General features: G+C 37.1%; 1 protein-coding gene across 1 annotated transcript in view; it reads left to right on the top strand.

Annotated features, from left to right (window-relative positions):
• Positions 1-21,498, top strand: part of MALRD1 (MAM and LDL receptor class A domain containing 1) — a 576,163-nt gene that overhangs the window by 123,990 nt on the left and 430,675 nt on the right. The window contains exons 16-19 of the mRNA XM_032244079.1: positions 7,500-7,652; positions 8,065-8,170; positions 8,644-9,011; positions 12,913-13,325. Of these exons, the coding sequence (XP_032099970.1) occupies positions 7,500-7,652; positions 8,065-8,170; positions 8,644-9,011; positions 12,913-13,325 (1,040 nt within the window). The remainder of the gene's footprint in view (positions 1-7,499; positions 7,653-8,064; positions 8,171-8,643; positions 9,012-12,912; positions 13,326-21,498) is intronic.

Raw genomic sequence — 21,498 nt, 5'->3', positions numbered from 1 at the left:
ACGCTTTTACTTCTCACATCTTAAAAATATCTTCTCTTGATCTCACTTCTTGTAGCTAACATACCATTTTTCTCTCATTTCCTTTCCATTTTCCTCCTTTCCTTTATACTCCTCAAAAGAATTCACTGCATTCACTTTCTTTAACCTTTCCCTTCTGAGTCTTTCTATTTAACTCAGTCCAATCAGGCTCTGGCTGTCACCATTCAACAGAAACTGTTCTTATCCAAGTCATCTAGATCCAGTGATCTGTTCTCAATCTTCACTTGACACAGATGGTATCACCCTCCTCCTTAAAATACTTAAACTTGAATTGGCTTCCAGGACATGAGGCACCACTCTGGTTTTTTCCTCCCATTTTTATGCCTTCTCTTTTTGTCATTTTGGTAATTTTCTAATTTATTTCTCCAGCCTAAACTTATGTAAACTCCAGACTCATACCTCCAGCCCTTGACTTGACAAGATCACTTGAATACCTATTAGGAACAGCAAATGTAACACATCCAAAATTGAGATTCTGTTTCCCCCAACAACCTTCAAACCTGTCTCCTGACCTGCTCAGATTAAAGACTTTGAAATCCTATTAATTTCTCTTTTTCTCATACTACACCTTTGCTATCAATTAATCCTGTCATGCCTGCTTTCAAGTATCTCCAGAATGTCCCATTTTTGTCTGCATTGCTACCATCCTGTATTAGTCTGTTTTCACACTGCTATAAAGAATGACCTGAGACTGGGTAATTTATAAAGGAAAGAGGTTTGATTGACTCACAGTTCTGCATGGCTGGGGAGGTTTCAGGAAACTCATGATCATGGCGGAAGGTGAAGGGGAAGCAAGGCACATCTTACATGGTGGCAGGAGAGAGAGAATGAAGGGAGAAGTACCACTTTTAAACCATCAGATCTCATCAAAACTCACTCATTATAATGAGAATAGCCTGGGGGAAACCACCCCATGATCCCATCAGCTCCCACCAGGTCTCTTTCTCAACACCTGGGAATTACAATTCAAGGTGAGATTTGGGTGGGAGCACAGAGCCAAAGCATATTATACCTTGAACCTGACCATTCTCAATTTTTGTCTGGATTTTTGCAATATTCTTCTCTTTCCTTTTTTTGTCCTCTACTCTCTTCAGTAAAGTCAGATATTGTCACACCCTGCTTAAAATGTCCCAGTTGTTTCCCATCTCATTCAACATTACAGCCAAAAAATAGATGTGAGCTGTCTAATTTAATGTCTTCTTATTCTACCCTCATTCATTGTCCTTGCAACACCCTGGTCTCTGCATAAATCTGAAACATGAGAAGCATGCGTTGGCCTCAAGGCTTTGTCCCTGCGGCTCCCTTGGTGGTGGGTGTCCTTTACTTGCGTAGCTACATGACTTGCTTCCTCAGCTACCTCCTTTAGCCATTTACCTAATTGCCAACTTTTCTATAAAGTATTCATTGATCATTGATACAATTACAGCCCTTTGCTGTAACATTTTCAATTTTCTTCCTCATTTCATTTGTATTAGCCCTTTTACTATTACTCACTTGTCTTGTGTTCTTATTGTTATCTCCCCTAATATCCACACCCCCCTCACTCTTATACGTAAAATTCATGAGAACAGAGGTTTTCTTTCTTTTTCCTGCTGTGCTCTTAGACTTTATACTTGGGCAGACATATGACATGTATTTGCTAAGTTTTTGTCAAATGAATGAATGAGCACATAGTGATTTTTACTCTATCATCATTGCCTACTTGCTTATGAATTCTCCACACTAGATTCTAGCTTTTCAATAGTGATAGTATACATAGGTATTTACTATAGTGTCAAGTATTGTGAAGGGTCTAAAATTTTACCCGACTGGTAAGGAAACAAGTTAGACTGCCATTGTTTCATGGATGCTGACAGAAGAGGTAAGATTCCTGTGTCACAGACAGATGACTTTATCACTAATGGTGTGACAAATGTTAAGAGCAACATATTTGCATTGGTCCTTCTTGCTCCCCATATTCCCAGAATAAGGGGCAACAGAGAGGTGCCCAGGTAGATAGGTATACACGTGAGGCAAGCCTGCATCACCACGAAAGAGGCCCTAAACTTACGGAAGTTAAATCTTTTATAATGGGCTGCAAACAAACTTTTCTGACCTTTTCTTTAGAAGGAGACATTATCTTTATTCTACAGGCTAATAACTTGCCTTCTGTTGTAGAAGGGGTCACTATCTGTCTTTCATAGCTCTGCTATTTAAATATCCTTGAAAGGGCTGGAGCAAAGGGGCAGTTAATGGCCCTGCTCATAACCTGTGTAGAAATGTAAGAGACCCATGAGGAATTGTCTCCCAATAATATCTGCATTGTCTAGCTCTCAGGAGACCCTTGAAGCCATAGGTAGAACAGTGTAATTAATTATTCTTACTTCAAATACAATAATGATTTAGTTATTTATGTTATTGACATTGTTTAAATATTTATTTATTTCTATTCATTTATATACACATCTTTAAAATAATTTTATGATACTTTTGCAAACATTCCCTTACTATTGGATATTTTGTTTTAAATAATTAATGACTATTAACTATTGATGAAGTCTAGAGTTTAATTGCCTCAACCTTATGATAACTTCAAACACATAATCATTAAAATGCATGGAAAAGGCTGAAACTCAAAAGAATTACAGTGCTACAGAACATTTTCCAAAATAGAGAATATGGTATTCACGCATTTGGAGTTTATAACAAATGCTTAATCAAATAAAGGACAACCTCTATGAACCTAAGCCAACATACTAGAATACTCAATTAACTTTCGTCCTCCTTCACGCAGCTTTCAGTAGGGACACAAAATCTAGAGGAAAAGAAATCTTAAAAGGGACAAGAAGAGTCACTGTGGTGGCCTTAACACCTTTATCATTGTGTGGTTTGACACCTATTTCCAGACTCTGCCCCGTGCTCATGATATTTTGATTTTGTATTATCTTCTGTTAAAAACACATAGCATTGTGCTTGGTATAGGACAGCTGTTTAAAATTGTTATAGTTATTCTTAATGATTTAACTTAATAGAAGCTGTATAATTTTAAAGGGCATAAGCTTTGCCATCAGGTCTGTGTTAGAATCATCACAGGAGTTATGAGCACTGAAAAATTATATGTCACTCCTCTTTCAATTTCATATGTCTCATATTTAAAACAGAGACATGGGCCAGATGCAGTGGCTCGCACCTGTTAACCCAACACTTTGGGAAGCTGAGGAGGGTGGATCACTTGAGGTCAAGAGTTCAAGACCAGCCTGGCCAACATGGCGAAACCCCAGCTCTACTAAAAATACATACATTAGTCAGGCGTGGTGGTGGGCTCTGTAATCCCAGCTACTCAGGAGATTGAGACATGAGAATCGCTTGAACCTGGGGGGTGGAGGTTGCAGTGAGCTGAGATCGTGCCACTGCACTCCAGCCTGGGGTATGGAGCAAAACTCTGTCTCCAAATAAATAAAATAAAATAATAAAATAAAATAAAATAAAATATAAAAATGGGACACAACCAGGCACAGTGGATTACCACTTGTAAACCCTGCACTTTGGGAGGCCGAGGCAGGAGGACGCCTGAGCCCTCAGACCAGCATAGGCAACATGGGGAGACCCCATCTCAACAAAAATTAAAAAAAAAAAAAAAGATAGCCAGGCGTGGTGGCACGCAACTGTGTTCCCGGCTACTCAGGAGGCTGAGGCAGGAGAATTGTCTGTGCCTGGGAGGTTGAGGCTGCCGTGAGCTGAGGTCATGTCACTGCACTCCATACTGGGCAACTGAATGAGACCGTCTCAAAATAAAAATAAATAAGATAAGGACAACAGTATTTCCTTTGATACTCCATGAGGATTAAATAAGATGACATATGTATCAACAGATGTTTTTTACACTACACGTATATTCTTTCTGATTCAGATCTTTCTGCAAGTCACAGCGGCACCTCTCACCTGGGTCTGGGTTTTAACTTGTTAAAAGTACTACTCACATGCTCAGCCTTCGTTTTGTTTTTGTTTTATTTTGTTTTTCTCACTCAACATGAGCATCTTGCCTCTGTGGCTAACACCAGAAGGAGTTCACCTGTTCAAAGTTCAACCACATGATGTGTCAGGACGTTATTTCCTTCTAGGAGTTTTTAAATCTTTGTGTGAGGCTCAGATTACCAGCTTAGACTTCAGACTTCTCTTTTGTACACTTCGTGTTTGTTCCTTGCCAACAGACCTCAGTAGAATCATCCTAAACCATCAGAGAAGTTCTGTGACAGTGAATCTGAAATGATAAAGGCTGTTTTTGAACTTCCCCCCTCCCCCCACTGCACGAGGATTTTTGGCTTCTACACAAATTCAATTTCTTTTATCTCAATGAAGAGCTCAAAGAATGACAGGGATGGACCTGTGAGCCAGCCCACGAAGTATCCCCTAATGCCTTTTTTCCAGGGGCAACTGATGTAATGATATTTACATAATTAGTAGAGGTCATTCAGGTAATTTTTCTCACGGTAACTAAAAGCTGCTGTAGAATCATTAGCTTTTCAACCCGTAGCCATAGTATAGACAGTCATAATTTTATTTTTAATGTACTTTGGGCTTTGAGGTACATGTGCTAAACAGGAATTTTGTGTCAATGGGCATCATGTTATGCCTGTCACAGCCCCTAGCACAAAGCTTGCTATACACCAAACCCCGAGTAAATGCTAATTGCAATTGTTATTGCAAATAATGAGAATTTTGATGATGATAACTGAGAAAGTTAATAATGCTTCAGAAACTGAAGAATTCTTGAACCTCAATTATTAAAACATTCCCGGGCTACTGTATTTCTCCTTTTCTAACTTAGAAATTTTATATATGTATACGCATGGGTGTGTGTATGTATACACACATACTATATTTATATTTATATTTATGATATATAATATGTAGAAATTATATATATGTATATAATTTTTCAAAGCTGTTCTAGTGAAGCACATATTCAATTAATAGCTAACTAGAGGGCGCGGTGGCTCACACCTGTAATCCCAGCACTTTGGGAGACTGAGGTGGATAGATCACCTGAGGTTGGGAGTTTGAGACCAGCCTGACTAACATGGATAAACCCCATTTCTACTAAAAATAAAATTAGCTGGGCGTGGTAGCACATGCCTGTAATCTCAAATACTTGGGAGATTGAGGCAGGAGAATTGCTTGAACCTGGGAGGCGGAGGTTGTGGTGAGCCAAGACTGCACCGTTGCACTTCAGCCTGGGCAACGAGCGAAACTCCATCTCAAAAAGATAAATTAATAAATAAAACAAAATAAATGATTGATTATTACATTTATGATCAATCAAGGAAAGTTTTTAAATCTGAGTATAAAGAACACTAGAAATGCATATTTGAATTTTAACAGCATAATTATCTTTTGAAAAATCACTATCTTTGAAGAGTCTTATCTAAGAGAACGACAAAGTCACTGCAATGATTTTTGAAATTTTGCTACCATTGGAATAGTCTCTTATTTCTATAGCAGTATCTCCCTGAATAGCAGATAATAAGGTTTCCTTTCCAGGTAGGTGTGTGAGATAGATATTATACAGTAGCAATAACCTGTTTTCCTCTTATATTTACATAACAATAACTCCTAGATCCAGTCCCCAAGATTGTCTGAAATAAGAATCAAAAGCATTTGCTTCCCAGGTATCAAAATGACATCTACGTACTTTGAAAACCCTAGACTCTATGTATATTTATGTGTTGTTTGTATAGTATATACTTATGGAGATAGCTTTTAACTGTATGAAGACAAATATCCTTTGCATTTTATTTCTAACTTGTATTATTTACTATTATTATTTTTAAATTTCTGAGCAGTATATGATTTTGCTTTATCACACATTTGTAAACTTTACTTGAAAAATCTTTAAATATAGTAAAGCTTTCATTTCACTTGTTTTTGTCTTTATATACCGAAGTATAACTGTCTCTTGCATATTAAAGTAGATGTGTTATTTTTAAAGTTTTTATTTTTAGATATATAGATGTATTTATACATTCCCTTTGATTCTGATAAGATTCAGAACTACTTTGCTAGTCAAATTGGGGCCAGGAAATTTGATAGAAAGCAAATATGCTTTTGAAATTAGACATTTCATAGAAACTATAAAAACTTAAACGGTGTTTGTAATATTATCATCTCACATTCTTCTCCATGTAGAAGAGGCATTTTCAAGATTCAAAAGGATAATTTCATCATTAGGTTAAAATGCTCTTACAATTAGGTTAAATTCCCTATAACTTTGTTATTAGATTAAAATGATTTTATAATTTTAACTTTTGTAATCCCATTTAGTGATTTAGTTTATACCTTTTTACCCTAAACTCACTGTTTACTTTCCTAATTTATTTTACAAGGGTATGCCTACACAGTTTATGACTATATTCCTGGATAAAAATAACTAATGGGTAAGAATTTCAGTGTAATCATCATCAATGAAATTGAACTTCATTTTACCTTGGTCTGTGTAGTAACAGCTGAATGTTCATTCCAAGTAAATTCAGATTATGCCTTTTTGGTTTACTTTTGTTCAATCTAATGACTTTTAACACTTATTGTCAACAGTTTAAGAAAGAATATTAGCCCATGAGTCACACACAATATTTGGGTTACGATCCCACTCTATAACTTCTTAACTATTTGACCTTGCTTACATTAATAACTACTCTCAACTTCTCTGTCATCTTTTATAAAATAACAACAGTAATACCTTCCTATAGGGCTGTTTGTGAAAGTTAGATTTATATATTCCACACAGGGTCTGTTACATAAAGTGTTCAGTAACTATTAGCTGTACTATTACACTACTAACATTATAATTTCTCTTTCTCATTTTCCTTTTTTCTTCTTCCTCTTCTAGAATATCTTTGCAGAATATAACTGATTTCTCTGCATATTTATCTGAAAATAGTTCAAATTTTTTATTTCTGCAACAGTTAGGCAGTGCATGTAATACTTTGTGAAATACTAAGCTCTGTACAAATCTGGGGTACACATTGTATTAAATAGAGTGTATCTGAGATTCTTCACATGTTAAATTGTTTAGAAGTAGCAGCTTTTCATGGTTAACATAAAACACCATGCAGAAACAATGACGCCTTCCAGCTGATATAATAGTAGCTGGGAAACTAACATTAAGTATCAGCATGAATTAGATATACCTTGGCAATTCTATAAGCAACCGAACTGAATGATGCTGTTTCTTAGAATATTTGGAAAAAAAATTGAATTTCTTGAATTGAGAATTCTGCCTTGTCAATTTCCAGTATGGAAAGTGCAACTCCATTTTTGCAAATGAGAAAGGATCCTTTTTTTTTATGTTCTCAAATTTGTCCCTTCATGCCCTTCATGTACATAGAGAAGCATAATAAGGTGATTTCCATTTGAACTCTGCCTTTTCAAAGTGTGGGGGCCGTTTGGAGAGCCAGCATAAGAGCCATATTTTTGTTCTTCAGTTTCCAAGTGTGATTTTGAAGCAAACAGCTGTGGTTGGTTTGAAGCAATTAGTGGTGACCATTTTGATTGGGTACGGAGCTCTCAGAGTGAACTTTCTGCTGATTTTGAGTACCAGGCTCCACCTCGGGATCATAGTCTCAACACATCTCAAGGTAAGAAGCAAACAGGGACTTTCTAACCACTGCTACTTACTGTGCAGTTAAACCTCAGAAGAGAGAGGGAAGCTGGTATGGTTCTGTGATACTACAGCAAACTGTCAGTTGGAATATTGTCAATTATAATTCTGCTGCATGGACTGATTCCTTTATGGGTGGTACAGATGGCATATAGATATATTTCTGCCTGAAATTATTAATTGTTTTTGGTATCATTTAGCATGAGATGTAGATAGTGGTTCAACATTTATGAGAGCAAATTTGACTAAGAGGAGTCACTGATTGATTTTTTATTGTATAACTTTAATTTCAGTTGGACAGTGATCTTGCTCAGTGTAGGGTTAAGAGACAGATGTCTCATTTTAGAGTCCAGTAGGTTAATGAAGGTTTTGTTTTTGTGTCTCAACAGGGCATTTTATGTTCATTCTGAAGGAAAGCAGCAGCTTGTGGCAAGTTGCTAGGCTCCAGAGCCCAACTTTCAGCCAGACAGGACCTGGATGCATACTTTCCTTCTGGTAAATGTTAAACAAAGTGATCAGTTACCCTATTGGTCAAGGATTTGCAAGCACTCTTCTGGACTTACGCATTACTGTGGTTTACTGCTGGTTTTACTCCAAAAATAACTGTTGCATTCAATTCACACAATTTGCATTTTACTTAGGAGCATGTTATCAGTATATGTTGCTTTTTTCCTTAGTATGAAAGGGGCTTTTTCCCTCCAACTGTGGATTATAATTTAATTAAGATTGCTTCCTCTTGTTCTGTACTGAGCTCCTTGAGACAAGTTCCCAGGGTTGTGAGAATCACAGAGCGTGTGCTTCAGCAGATAAGATCTTGCAAATGGACAGCCACCGTTATTGCAGGAAAGAAAAATGTCTTTCATGGTAACTCATGAAAATTGACTGTTGACTGAGTAGAAAAGTCTAAAGGCTACATATGTAGTCTATTCTATAAATCACTTGCATTTCTTACATTTACTCTTTTTTAGGTTCTATAACTATGGCCTGTCAGTGGGAGCAGCTGAGCTGCAACTACATATGGAAAAATCTCATGACTCAACAGTGCTTTGGAGAGTATTATACAATCAGGGCAACCAATGGTCGGAGGCAATCATTCAGCTAGGGCGCCTTTCTCAGCCCTTCCACTTGTCACTAGATAAAGTCAGTCTGGGCATTTATGATGGTGTCTCAGCTATTGATGACATCCGATTTGAAAATTGTACTCTCCCCCTTCCTGCTGAGAGCTGTGAAGGGCCGGATCATTTCTGGTGTCACCACACCAGGGCTTGCATAGAAAAGCTTCAGTTATGTGATCTGGTGGATAACTGTGGTGATCGTACTGATGAAGTCAACTGTGGTAAGTTCTTTTTGGTTGGGGGATTCTCTTTCTCATTTTGAAAGTGATGACCTTAATGAGTTCACTCTGTCTTGCCTATCAAACCGATAACAGTAATCATAGCTCCAAAGCTGTTGAATGTTACGTGTGGTTAATTAGTCAATTTATTAAGTAGATTTATTAGATACTAGATACCAAATACTAGAGATATAATGATAAACGCAACTACAGAGTCCCTGCCCTTGTGGGGGCTTATAATCTTATCGAAATACAAATATCTATATATTTAATAAAGAGATATTAAATGGTAGCTTTGTGCTGTGACTTTAATAGTGACAGTGGACTTTCTAGAGATTATAGAAAGTTTATAGATCAGAAAGTTCTTAGATCAGATCTAGAAAAATCACAAGTTAAAGGATGTATCTAAAAGCCCTGAGATGTGGGTGCACGGCAGATGGAAAATAGCAGTGTGGCTAGAGCAAGGAGATGAAGGGGAAAGAGGGCCTAAGAGATGGAAAGGATGAAGGTGTGGGGAAGGTCAGATTTGCAGGCCTTTTTAGTATGTTTCCATACAGTTTGAATCTACTGCCAGTATTGCCCACCGCACTTACTGATGCATAGTTGTTTTTTCATTTTTTATTACAAAACTCTGTCAAGAAAAGAAAAGGTTTGCATCTTTCCTTGGACTCAGATTCCTCATCCAGAAATAGCAATGATTTTTAAAACTCAAGATATTTGAATATTACATTTTTTAAATAAATTACTCATATTTTATTATGAAATTTATTTTATAAATTATGTATTAAATTTATTTTATGTGTTAGATTTATGTTCATGAAATAGGGATGCTAATTACAAACAAAAGTAGAAACATAAAATGCTTACTACATCATAGAAAACATTTAAAAATTTCCATATAAATCATTGTAGAGAGTTTTGCACATATGTAATCTTCAGTACCCATATTATCAAAGGTATATCAAAGTCAGGCCTATTAAACTCAGAATTACCATGCCTCTCATGAAATTTACACACTAGTATTTGAGTGGATATAATTAAAATTTGTGATTTGGACAATGACTAGCATACAAAGTGTAACTTTTCCTAAGGCCAATTTATTTTTGCAAATTTAGAAAGCCTTTTCCTCTTTTCAAGTTCTCTAATTCCCACTCATTAAAAAATGGTGATTTGCTGCTAAAAATAAGCAAATTGCCCCTAAAACTTCCCTATATTCGCTTAGCAGAATTGGATTGTGGGAGTCCAACAATAATATCACAAAACCTCTTGTGATTATGTATTAGTGGAAGAATGTCAATTTCTCACACGGCCTTCCCTCAAGGCATATTACTTCATTACATAGCATACATTAGAGATCTACAAATCCATGTTGTATTTCCTGAAATATATTTAGAGATGTGGTCTTTTACGGAAAGGTGGAGCTAGGCATATTCCCTTTGGAAGTGAAGTTTGAGTGTGCAGACAGCACCAAGACAGACAATAGAAAAATATGTTTGCTTTAGCATCAGTTTTATGTCAGAAATGCAGCAACTTGTCATTCACAAGTTGATTAGTCACAAGTGAGGAAATATCAAAAGGAAGCTCATCTCCCACTTGACATTTACTCACTTGGTTTCCTTCATAAGGTCTAAGCTCCTCTTCTGTGATTTTTCTAAGGCAGATGACTTATTCTTGCCTGGCTGCCTTTATTCACATACCCTTTTATTTATTGTTGCAGAATATTTGTTCACTTTTGGCACCAAGTGCCATTACTAAGATGAATAGTTAAAGGACAGTTGACATTTATTTTTAAAAAACTAACATGTAAATGAAGCTAAAATGTGGAACTACTTGTTAATTCTAAAACCTGTTCCCTTCTCTCAAAGACTTTCAAATGCCCATTTTATATTATTTATCCTAAGGTGAATATCAGGTGTCAGTATATCCTCACATTCTGAAAAATGAACGCGTTCCTAAATTACCTCAGAAATTTAGATAGAGTGTTCAATTATTGACTATGGTAGATGTCATCCTTACCTGGGGGCTTCCAAGATCCCCAGTGGATGTCTGAAACTGAGAAAAGTACCTAGTCCTATATATATTGTTCTTTTTTTCTGTACATAAATACTTATGATAAAGTTCTTTTTTGTTTTTTTTTTTAAGATGACAGAGTCTCCCTCTGTTGCCCAGGCTGGAGACAGTGACGGGATCCCTGCTCACTGCAACCTCCACCTCCCGGGTCAAGCGATTCTCCTACCTCAGCCTCCCAAGTAGCTGGGACTACAGGCACCTGCCACCATGCCTAGCTATTTTTTCTTTTTTTTTTTTTTTTTTTTGTATTTTTTAGTAGAGACAGCATTTTACCATGTTGGCCAGGCTGTTCTTGAACTCCTGACCATAAGTGATCTGTCCGCCGTGGCCTCCCAAAGTGCTAGGATTACAGGAGTGAGCCACTGTGCTCAGCCTGATAGAGTTCAATTTATAAATTAGGCATAGTAAGAAATTAACAACAACTACTACTAATAAAATAGAACAATTATAACAATATGCCTGCTCCATAACTCTTGCACTTTGGAGCCATTATTAAGTAAAGTAAGGGTGACTTAAACACTGGCACTGTGATCCTGTTACAGTCGATCTGATAACCGAGATAGCTACTATTTGTGATGTACAAGGTTTCATCAGGCTTCTCAGAGTGACCTGCATCTCAAAATGTATGAATTGCTTATTTCAAGAATTCTCCATTTCACATTTTTGACTGCAGTTGATAGTGGGTAACTATAACTGCCAAAAGTAAAACATCAGATAAGGTGGGACTGCTGTAAGATTGTTCATAAGTCTGAACTGGTCTAGGGACTGAAGGAAGTTGGCAGTTTAAAAGCTGCAGCTCGAAGGAGCTGTAATCCAGTGAGAAGAAAAGACCCGTAATTATGAGATCACAGCAAAAAATGGCAAGGAATGTACCTAACATTAGGGGAAACAGAGGTGGAGAAAGAGGTGGGGTGTTTAGAATACATGGGGAAGGTGGTGCAGGCTAAGGGGAAGAATAGCTAGGGACCAGGCAGTCATTTTAATATGGGGAAAGTACAGTCTGAAAGACAGAAGAGTTTTGATTTCAGTTTCGATTCTATGAGCATGTATGAAAGAATTTGGATTAGAGAAGAAAGTGGTATAACTGCCATTGAAGGATTGTTCCTTTGGCACTGATGTGTTCAGACACCGGGATGAGATGGCACCAAAGGCAAGATTTTGGGATTGAGGTCAGGAAAACATCTACATTAGGGTGCTTGTTAAAAATGTGGATTTCTGGGCTTCACCCTATATCCAGTAAGCTAATATCTGTTGCAATGTTTTTACCATGAATTAAGCAATTTTACCATGAGTTCCGGGTGATTCTTAACAAACAATTGTTCTCAGCTCTGCCTGTTAGAGTCACCAAGGAAACTTAGAAAAAAATCCTGATACATGGCTTTACCACTAGGAGCAATTACGTCAATACCTCCGGAGGTGAATTCTTGGCTTTAGTGTTTGTTTTTTAATGTTTCCTGGCAATTGGAACATTCAGTTGAGATTGAAATCCACTGAGCCAGAAGTTTCTCACAGTGAGCCAGACATGGAGTCATGATCATTTGCCTGGAGTTATGGTCACAGAAATGGTGAAGAGATGTGCATTAAAAGTATTTGGAAAAAAATGTCCAAAGCAATTCCATCTTTAGTTCATAAAATATTATTACTTGATGTATCATGTAGGTTGTAGTTACTCTTTTTTTTTTAAAAAACTTCACTGTTTCATTTTAAAAATAAAATGGCTACCTTGGCATGAGCAAAGTATCAACTAGCATTCTTTAAATATTAATAAATAGAATGTGGTTGCATGTATTTTTGTCCCTAATCATCTTTTACTCTAATTTAATGTGAATTTCAGCACCTGAGCTGCAGTGTAACTTTGAAAATGGAATCTGTAACTGGGAACAAGATACAAAGGATGACTTCAATTGGACCAGGAACCAAGGTCCAACGTCAACACTTAACACAGGGCCAATGAAAGATAATACTCTGGGCACAGCTAAAGGACATTATCTCTACATAGAATCTTCAGAGCCACAGGCTTTTCAAGACAGTGCTGCCTTACTCAGCCCAATCCTTCATGCCACTGATACAAAAGGCTGCACTTTCCGCTTCTATTACCACATGTTTGGAAAGCACATTTATAGGTTGGCAATCTACCAGCGAATCTGGAGTGACACAAAAGGACAGCTGCTGTGGCAGATATTTGGGAATCAAGGCAACAGATGGATAAGGAAACACCTCAACGTTTCCAGCAGGCAGCCATTTCAGGTATGGATAATGGGTTTTATAATGTACATTTGAAATGCATTAGGACTAAGGAGTATGAAAGATCACTGTGTTCTTCAATTTTTAATTTGAATTTGATCAGCGTTACATTGACACCCATTTATCATTTAATTGAGGATGTATCAAAGCTCTTTAAGTTGTTTCTTCTTTGACCACCCCTAATAATTTAAGATTAGAATCTCTGTAGATGAACACATGGCCATTGGAAATAGCTGCAGGTCCATCCAATTTCAAGTAATTGTTCTACTGAAATGAACAACCTGGAAGTGGAGGGGAGAGTTTAGTGATCTATGATATTTTGCAAAAAGTACAGACACCGAAATCTGTGATTTTGCATATTTCATTTTACTTTTATCATTTTATAGGTAAGCAACAGAAATCCAGGCTTTATTTAGCAATTAGACAGCTTCTCTGAGGAAGAGGTAGAGTTTGGAGATAGGTCTCCTTACTCCTGGGAAATATTCTTTACTTCAGATTTTCCCTTTTGTTTTCTAAAAGTCAGACTTACTATAGCAAGCTTAAATGTGTGTGTGGCGTTTACAGTTCTGTAAAGGAATTTTACATACTATCTATCTGATTCTCTTAGGAATTTTCTGATTTTGGTAAGCCAGAAGTCCTTTCAGCCACCTTTTTAGATTTGCTGATTGTTTATCCCTGGCCAAATAGCTTACGGGCAGCAGAACTGGGATTTGGACTAGAACTCACTGTTTCTAATTAATGCATATTTATTTACTTTGCAGCATATCACGCGGTCTATAACATACAGGGGGATTGAATACTTGTTCTTTCATTGTATAATCAAATTGATCTATACATAATATAGTGGAAAAAATGTCTTATCTGTCCCTGGCTAAACTTTTTTTTCTTTTTGCATATATTAAACTTCTTTAGTTACCCAAATTGAAAGCCCTATATCTATCTAAATGTCTAAATCTAGTTAACAGTTTCGTAACCAAGAACTTAGCTCCGGGACACCTTTTGAAAGCTTCTAAAAGTCATAGATGTAGATTCTACAGTGAAGACGCATTGGAATGGGAGATTTGTCCAGATAGACATAAACCGAAACCATGAGAACTAATCTGCCATCTATAGTGTGGTATCGTTCTGGTCAGCCACAAGCATAAGGTACAAGTAATCACACGGAATGAAATGGAAAGGGAGTCCTTTCACTTTTATGTAATAATGGCTTATCTCCTTCAAATTAACTCTTAATGTCTCGTCGGGTCAATTATAGTTTGCATCAAGCTAGTAGGTAGTGGATAAGCCCTTCTCATGATATTTACTCAAGGATTGGCTTCCAAGAGAAAATCAACTTTGCAAGGAAGCAGCTTCATAGCTTCATAGCCAGGTCAATGTGGGACTAACCAGGGAACACTTTCATTGTGAACCTCAAACGTGAAACTTGAGGTTTGAAACCTACCCTGGGTTACAAATGGAATGTTCTGATTGATTTTATCTAAGGCTTCTTTTAGCCTTAAAAAATAAATAAATAAAGATTCAGGCCCGAAAAGATGAAATCAGAGATCATCCATACTATGTGGATTTGTCATTCAGAGAGTGAAAAATGGGGCCTGAGCATTGGCTCATGCTTGTAATCCCAGCACTTTGGGAGACTGAAGGGGGAGGATTATTTGAGGTCAGTAGATCACCACCAACCTGGCCAACATGGCAAAATCCCATTTCTACTAAACATACAAAAATATTAGCCAGGCACACACCTGTAATCCTAGCTGATTGGGAGGCTGAGGCAGGAGAAGCGCTTGAACCTGGAGGTGGAAGTTGCAGTGAGCCGAGAGCTGCTTCTGCACTCCATCGTGGGTGACAGTGCATGACTTCTCTGAGAAAAAAAAAAAAAAAAAAAAGAAGTTGGGCAGGGCACTGATTTAAGGAACAGGATATTTTTTCTCCATTGAATAATAGATAGACATAGTTTCTGAGAAAGAGCAGAAATAACAACCAGCATTTTAATTTACTGTGATATGGTAGGTGGAATGACCTAGCACTGGGCCCAGCAGATAGCAGGTGCTCATGCCATGTGGGCGTAAAGAAAAATGCAGAGATTTTTCAAGATTACTCATTTAAAATGGAAGACATAGGATGGGAACAAATTGTACATTTAAGTGTACAGGAACCAGCTTGCTTGTTAATATCAATTGAAATTATCAGCCAGTGTTGTATATGCCATGGTCAGTAAAGGCTCAGGAAATCATTACACAGGAAACCTCGGTTCAGTCTTCATATTTTTATTATAAGCTTTATTTTGTATAATTAACATATAAAAACTAAACATACTGAAAGTTTTGAAACCATCGCCACATAATTGAGGTCATGGAAGTATACTTCGCTTCCAACAGTTTCCTGAGTTCGTTTCTCTGCCCCCTCACTCCTGGCCCTTATCAACCACCGAACTGCTTTCTGTCGCTATACAGTCATTTATACAGTCTAAAATTTTCTATAAATAAAATATTAAGTTTGTACTTTTTGTCTGACATTTTATGTTTTTTTCTGGGCATATTTTAAGTCCAGAGTCTGTCTTGTTTTATTCAGTACAATTATTTTGAGATTCATTCATGTTACAGCATCTATCAATAATTGATTTGGATAAAGCAAGTTGGTTCACTGATGTATTGATGGATAGACTGTTTCTGGTTTGAGCTATTATAAATACATGTGCTATGAACATTTGTATTGATATAATTATATGAACGCCTACTTTTTTTTTTTTTTTTTCGAGATGGCGTCTCGCTCCATCACCCAAGCTGGAGTTCAGTGGTGCGATGTCAGCTCACTCCAACCTCCACCTCCTGGGTTCAAATGATTCTGTGGCCTCAGCCTCCCAATTAGCTGGGACTACAGGCATGTACCACTATGCCTGGCTAATTTTTGTATTTTTAGTAGAGATGGGGTTTCACCATATTGGCTAGGCTGGTCTCAAACTCTTGACCTTGTGATCTGCCTGCCTCAGCCTCCCAGAGTGCTGGGATTACAGGCATGAGCCATTATGCCTGGCCACCTACTTTCATTCCTCTTGGGTAAATACCCAGGAGTGCAATGACTGAGTCTTATGATAGAAGTATGTTTAAGTTTTTAAGGGACTCTTAAACTGTTTTTCAAAGCTTACAATATGTTATTCCCATCAGCAGTGTATGAGAGTTTCAGCTTCTCCACATTCAAGCCAATGCTGATTATTATCAGTCATGGTAATCTTAGCTATTTAAAAATAGATAGTGGCGTCTCATTGTGGTTTTAATTTGCATTGCCCTAAGCATTAATTATGTTGAGCGTATTTTCATGTGCTTATTTACCAAACAAGTGTCTACTTTGAAATGTCTGTTCCAGTCTTTCACCCAAGTTTTAAATGGGGTTGTTTGTTTTCATTATTAAATCTTGTACTTTTAAAATATATTCTTGATGCAAGTCTTTTATCAGATATATGAATTGCAAATATTTTCTCCCAGCTTGTAGCTTGTCTTCTGAGTCTCTTACTAGATTCTTTTGAAGAGCAGATTCTTTTTTCAAATTTGATAAGTTCTTCTTATCAATATATTATTTTATAAATCATGCTTTGGGGTCATATCAAAGAAAGCTTTGCCTTACTCAAAGTCCCAAATGTTTTCACATCTTCCTTCTCCTTTGGGAACTTAGATTACACATAAATTGTTACTTGAAATTTACTGTCTACTATCACTCTGTTCATGCTTTTATTTTTAATTTTATTTCCTCTCTGTATTTTATTTTGAGGGGTGTCTATCTTTTCTTATTTAATGCCTAATGTGCTATTAGTCCCTTGTGGTACTTTTTTTTCATTTCACACATTATAAATTTGCTTTAAAGTTTGATATGAGCCTCTATCTTGCATGTTTCTATTGTAGAATATGTAGAATACTATTTTAATAAGCATTTTAGTGTCCTTAACTGATAATTTTGACATCTGTATTTACTCTGGATCAGTTCTGACTGAGTGATTCTTCTCCTTATTATGAGCCATATTTTTCTGCTTCTTGTTGTTGCTGTCACATCTCTGCTAATTTGTGTCTAGATGTGAGATATGGTGAATTTTATCTTACTGAGTGTTGAAAATATATAAAAATATTCTTGATCTTTGTATCGGCATGCATTTAAGTTAGTTGGAAAGAGTTTGACTCGTTTTCGTCTTGTTTTTAAAATGTATTAGGTGGGATCAAACCAGTGCTCATTTTAGAGCTAATTATTCCCAACTAGTGAGGCAAGACCATTTTGTGTATCCCTGGGAATCTCAAAGTGTTTCTGGTGTGGCTGATAAAATAAGCACTATTCCTGGACCTTGGTGAGCATATGTACTGTTATTTTTTATCCTTTTTGGGTGTTCTTTCTCCAACCTTAGGCATGTTTCTCTTGGCCTGTCCTCACAAGTACTTAGCTATGTATTTTAGGGGGCCCTTTGCAGAGCTCCGGAGTTCACTTTCTATGCAGCCCCTTCTTCTCTGAAACCTTGTCCTGAAAGCTCATGTCAACATGGTTTCCTTGGACTCTCAGCTCTGTCCCCTCAGCTCAGGGAGAACAATGAGCTCCTCCTGGGCTCTTCTCTTAGAGTAATGGGTTGGAAACTTCCTCCAGGCTTAAATTAGGTCAGCTGTCTGGCTCACCTTGTTTGAAACTGACTTTATAGTGTCTTACAAACTTTTGTGGTGTATATTTTGGCCATTTTTTTTGGTTGTTTCAGGAGAGAGAGAAACTCTAGTTCTTGTTACTCCGTCATGGTCATTGCAGAAGTCAACCTAACTGATATTTACCAGTATCAGTGGCTACACATTGAACTTGCTTAAGATAATTTTTAAGTGACATAGAACTTCCTGTTCATTGAATGAGACTCTCTGCCTATTTTGTAAATGCTGATTTGTATGGAGAAACTTCAAAAAGTTTGTGGAAATGAAAAGATAAACATTAAAAATGTGATCTTTGCTTTTCATCCCTAAAGAATTGATGGTCCTGGGAACTTAACAATGTCAATGCAGTTGTTTTTACACTATTAACTTAAGAAAAATGGGTGCCCTTTACACATTTATTGAGATTGGGAAACAAAAGAAGTTAGAAGGAGCCAAATCAATATTGTCAGGTGGATTCCTGATGATTTCCCATTGCGACTCTTATGTAATTGCCTTTGTTTGATGAGAGGAATGAGCAGGGACATTGTGGCGTTAGAGGACTTTCTGCTAAAGCTTTCCCAGGTATTTCCCACTAAGGCTTTGGCTAACTTACTCAGAACACTCTCATGATAAGCAGATATTATTGTTCTTTGGCCTTCCCAAAGTCAACAAGCAAAATGCCTTGAATGTCCCCAAAAAACCGTTGCCATGACCTTTGCTCATGAGTGATCTGCTTTTGCTTTGACTGGACCTCTTCGACCTCTTGGTAGCCGTTGCTTTGATTATGTTTTGTCCTCAGGATCATACTGGGAAAGCTATGCTTTATCTTCTGTTACAGTTCTTCAGGGAAATGCTTCAGGATCTTGACCCTGGTTGTTTAAGATTCCCATTGAGAGCTCTGCTCTTGTCTGCAGCTGATCCGGGCACAGCACTTTTGGCATCCATGCAGTGGAAAGTTTGCTCGACTTTAATTTTTCAGTCAGAACTGTGTAAGCTGAACCAATTAAACTGTCCATGATGTTGGCTATTGTTTGTGTTGTTGATCATCAGTCCTCTTCAAATAGGGCACAAACAAGATTAGTTTTTTTCCTTGCTATTTGATGTGGCAGTCTGTCCCTGTGGACTTCATCTTCCACATCATCTTGTTTCTTCTGAAAAAAAGCTGTCCGTTTGTAAACTACTAATGTCTTTGGGGCATTGTCCCCTAAGCTTCTTGTAAAGCATGAGTGATTTCACCATTCTTTCTCCCAAGCTTTGTAATAATTTAATGTTTGTTCTTGCTTCAATTTTAGTAGAATTTACATTGCTCTGATAGGGGCTCTTTTCAAACTGATGGGTTCTCCTTCTTAGTGTCTCAAACTAGATCCTGTACAGACATGCTGTAACAAATTAGTATGAGTTTATTTGGCTGCCAAAATTGAAATCCTTGCATAGTTTTCTTTTCATAACATGCATTTCCCATGAATTTTTTAAGTCCTCTCGTGTATTCACAGGTGGAGTGCCTTACCTATTCTGACCCCAGTCAAGCCTTACCTATTCTGACCCCAGTCAAGCCTTACCTATTCTGACCCCAGTCAAGCCTTACCTGTTCTGACCCCAGTCAAGCCTTACCTATTCTGACCTCAGTCAAGCCTTACCTATTCTGACCTCAGTCAAGCCTTACCTGTTCTGACCTCAGTCAAGCCTTACCTATTCTGACCTCAGTCAAGCCTTACCTGTTGTGACCTCAGTCAAGCCTTACCTGTTCTGACCTCAGTCAAGCCTTACCTATTCTGACCTCAGTCAAGCCTTACCTGTTCTGATCTCAGTCAGTTATTCAAGCCTCTTTTCTTGTCAGTGATACATTAGAAAGGCAGAGTATTGAAAAATGAAAGTTGCTTCTGTTGGTTAAGAATACTATATATTTTTCTAATTCTTTCTTATTGTTTCCCTCTTCTTTCATTCCCACATTCTCTCCCTTCTCCTCCCTCCCCTTCCCTGTTTTCTTCCTTTCTTCCATCTTTCCTATTCTCAAGATTTAATGAATATTTCCTGAACATCAGATGTTGTCATATTATTTGTTTAATCTTCAGGTAACAATAATACCTTAAATGCAAATAATTTTTTATCCCCATGTTATGAATATAGCAGTAAAGATATGGAAAAGCCAAACCAGTGGCTCTTATGTCCACGCTCTTTCTTCAAAATAATTTCGCCTTAATTTTGGGCTACATCTCCAACCATAGCTAGTTGCAGTAGTACTTTCTATCTGGCCTTGCTGCTCTTGTTCTTGTACCCACTCACTGAAATGAAATTGATCTTTCTAAAATGCAAACCTGGTCTTAGTATTTTATTACTTAAAACCCATTGGTGGTTTTCCCTGATTTATGGAATAAAGTCAAAATTCCTGTTTTTGTCTCATATTTCTGTGTGCCTCTCATCTCTGCATTTACTGATTCCCGTGTGCCGTAAGTTGCCAGTATCCAGAGTTCATTCTCTTTTTGTACTTGGGAAGACTTCCGTATCCTGCAACTTCTCCCCTCAAATATGCTTGGAAAATGCCTACTTATTTTTTTCAGATTCAGGTTAGTTTTTTCCTTCAGTTTCTCTTACCTTTTCCTGCAGCTTACACTGACCACTCCATATGCCTTCAGGCAAAGCCGCTGATTCCCTTGTGCCCTTTGTAGATGTTTATTTATCATGCAGTCTTTATACTTACTGGTTTACTTGGCTTTTAGCTCACTGAACACAGGGACTATGCCTTTGTTGCTCTAGCACCTACTACAGTACCTGGTATCCAAAAACTGTATGCTAAGTGTTTGTTGAATGACTATTTGACTGAATGATTGTACTCTGAATTAGCAGAGAGAAAGCCAGGACTACTTTCCAGTTCATCATTCGTGGTGGTTAATTTTGGTTTCTTTGGTTTCTTTATTGTGTTCACAAGAATTCCTTACTAACTTGAAACTATGGCGCTAGATGTCAGTTCATTTAAGCAATGATTGGTTTACATATATAAGAGGCTTCAAAATATGCATTTTTATTTCAGTTTCAATAACTGATCAATTTATTAATTTTCTTTGTTTTGGCTTAATGTTCACATTTAATATCAAATAAAAGTGTTTTACTTAAAATTATTCATACCAATTATGATAGTTAGGCGAACATTACTTTGATTTACATTCAAGTAGTAGTTTTAGTTGAACCCTGAATATACTAAGATGCTGCCTTTGTTTTTTCTTATGAAGAGGCTACTGTGTTTATATAAATTATTAACATCTTTGAAAATATGAAGAGTGTGTTCTCTGTGCTTCAGAATTCCTTTTACACTTGCACTTAAGTCCCTTGGAGCAGTTGATGTTAATATTTATGTGGCTAATTTCATGGACATGGTAGTTTTCATTTCCAGCATTAATTTGTACAGGAGATACACTGTTTTCCAGGTGTAAGCTCAGTCGTGCAATTAGAAAAGGTGTAAGCAGAAAGGAGTTATTTGGTCTAATAAGCCATTTATTCTACAAATAGAGAAATTAGAGTCCAGAAACTCTGTC

The sequence above is a fragment of the Sapajus apella genome, unplaced genomic scaffold (assembly GCF_009761245.1).
Source record: "Sapajus apella isolate SASKATOON/1434 unplaced genomic scaffold, GSC_monkey_1.0 scaffold53, whole genome shotgun sequence".
Lineage (NCBI taxonomy): Eukaryota > Metazoa > Chordata > Mammalia > Primates > Cebidae > Sapajus > Sapajus apella.
The sequence above is the reverse complement of the archived record's forward strand: the minus strand, read 5'-3'. Positions and strand labels throughout refer to the sequence as shown.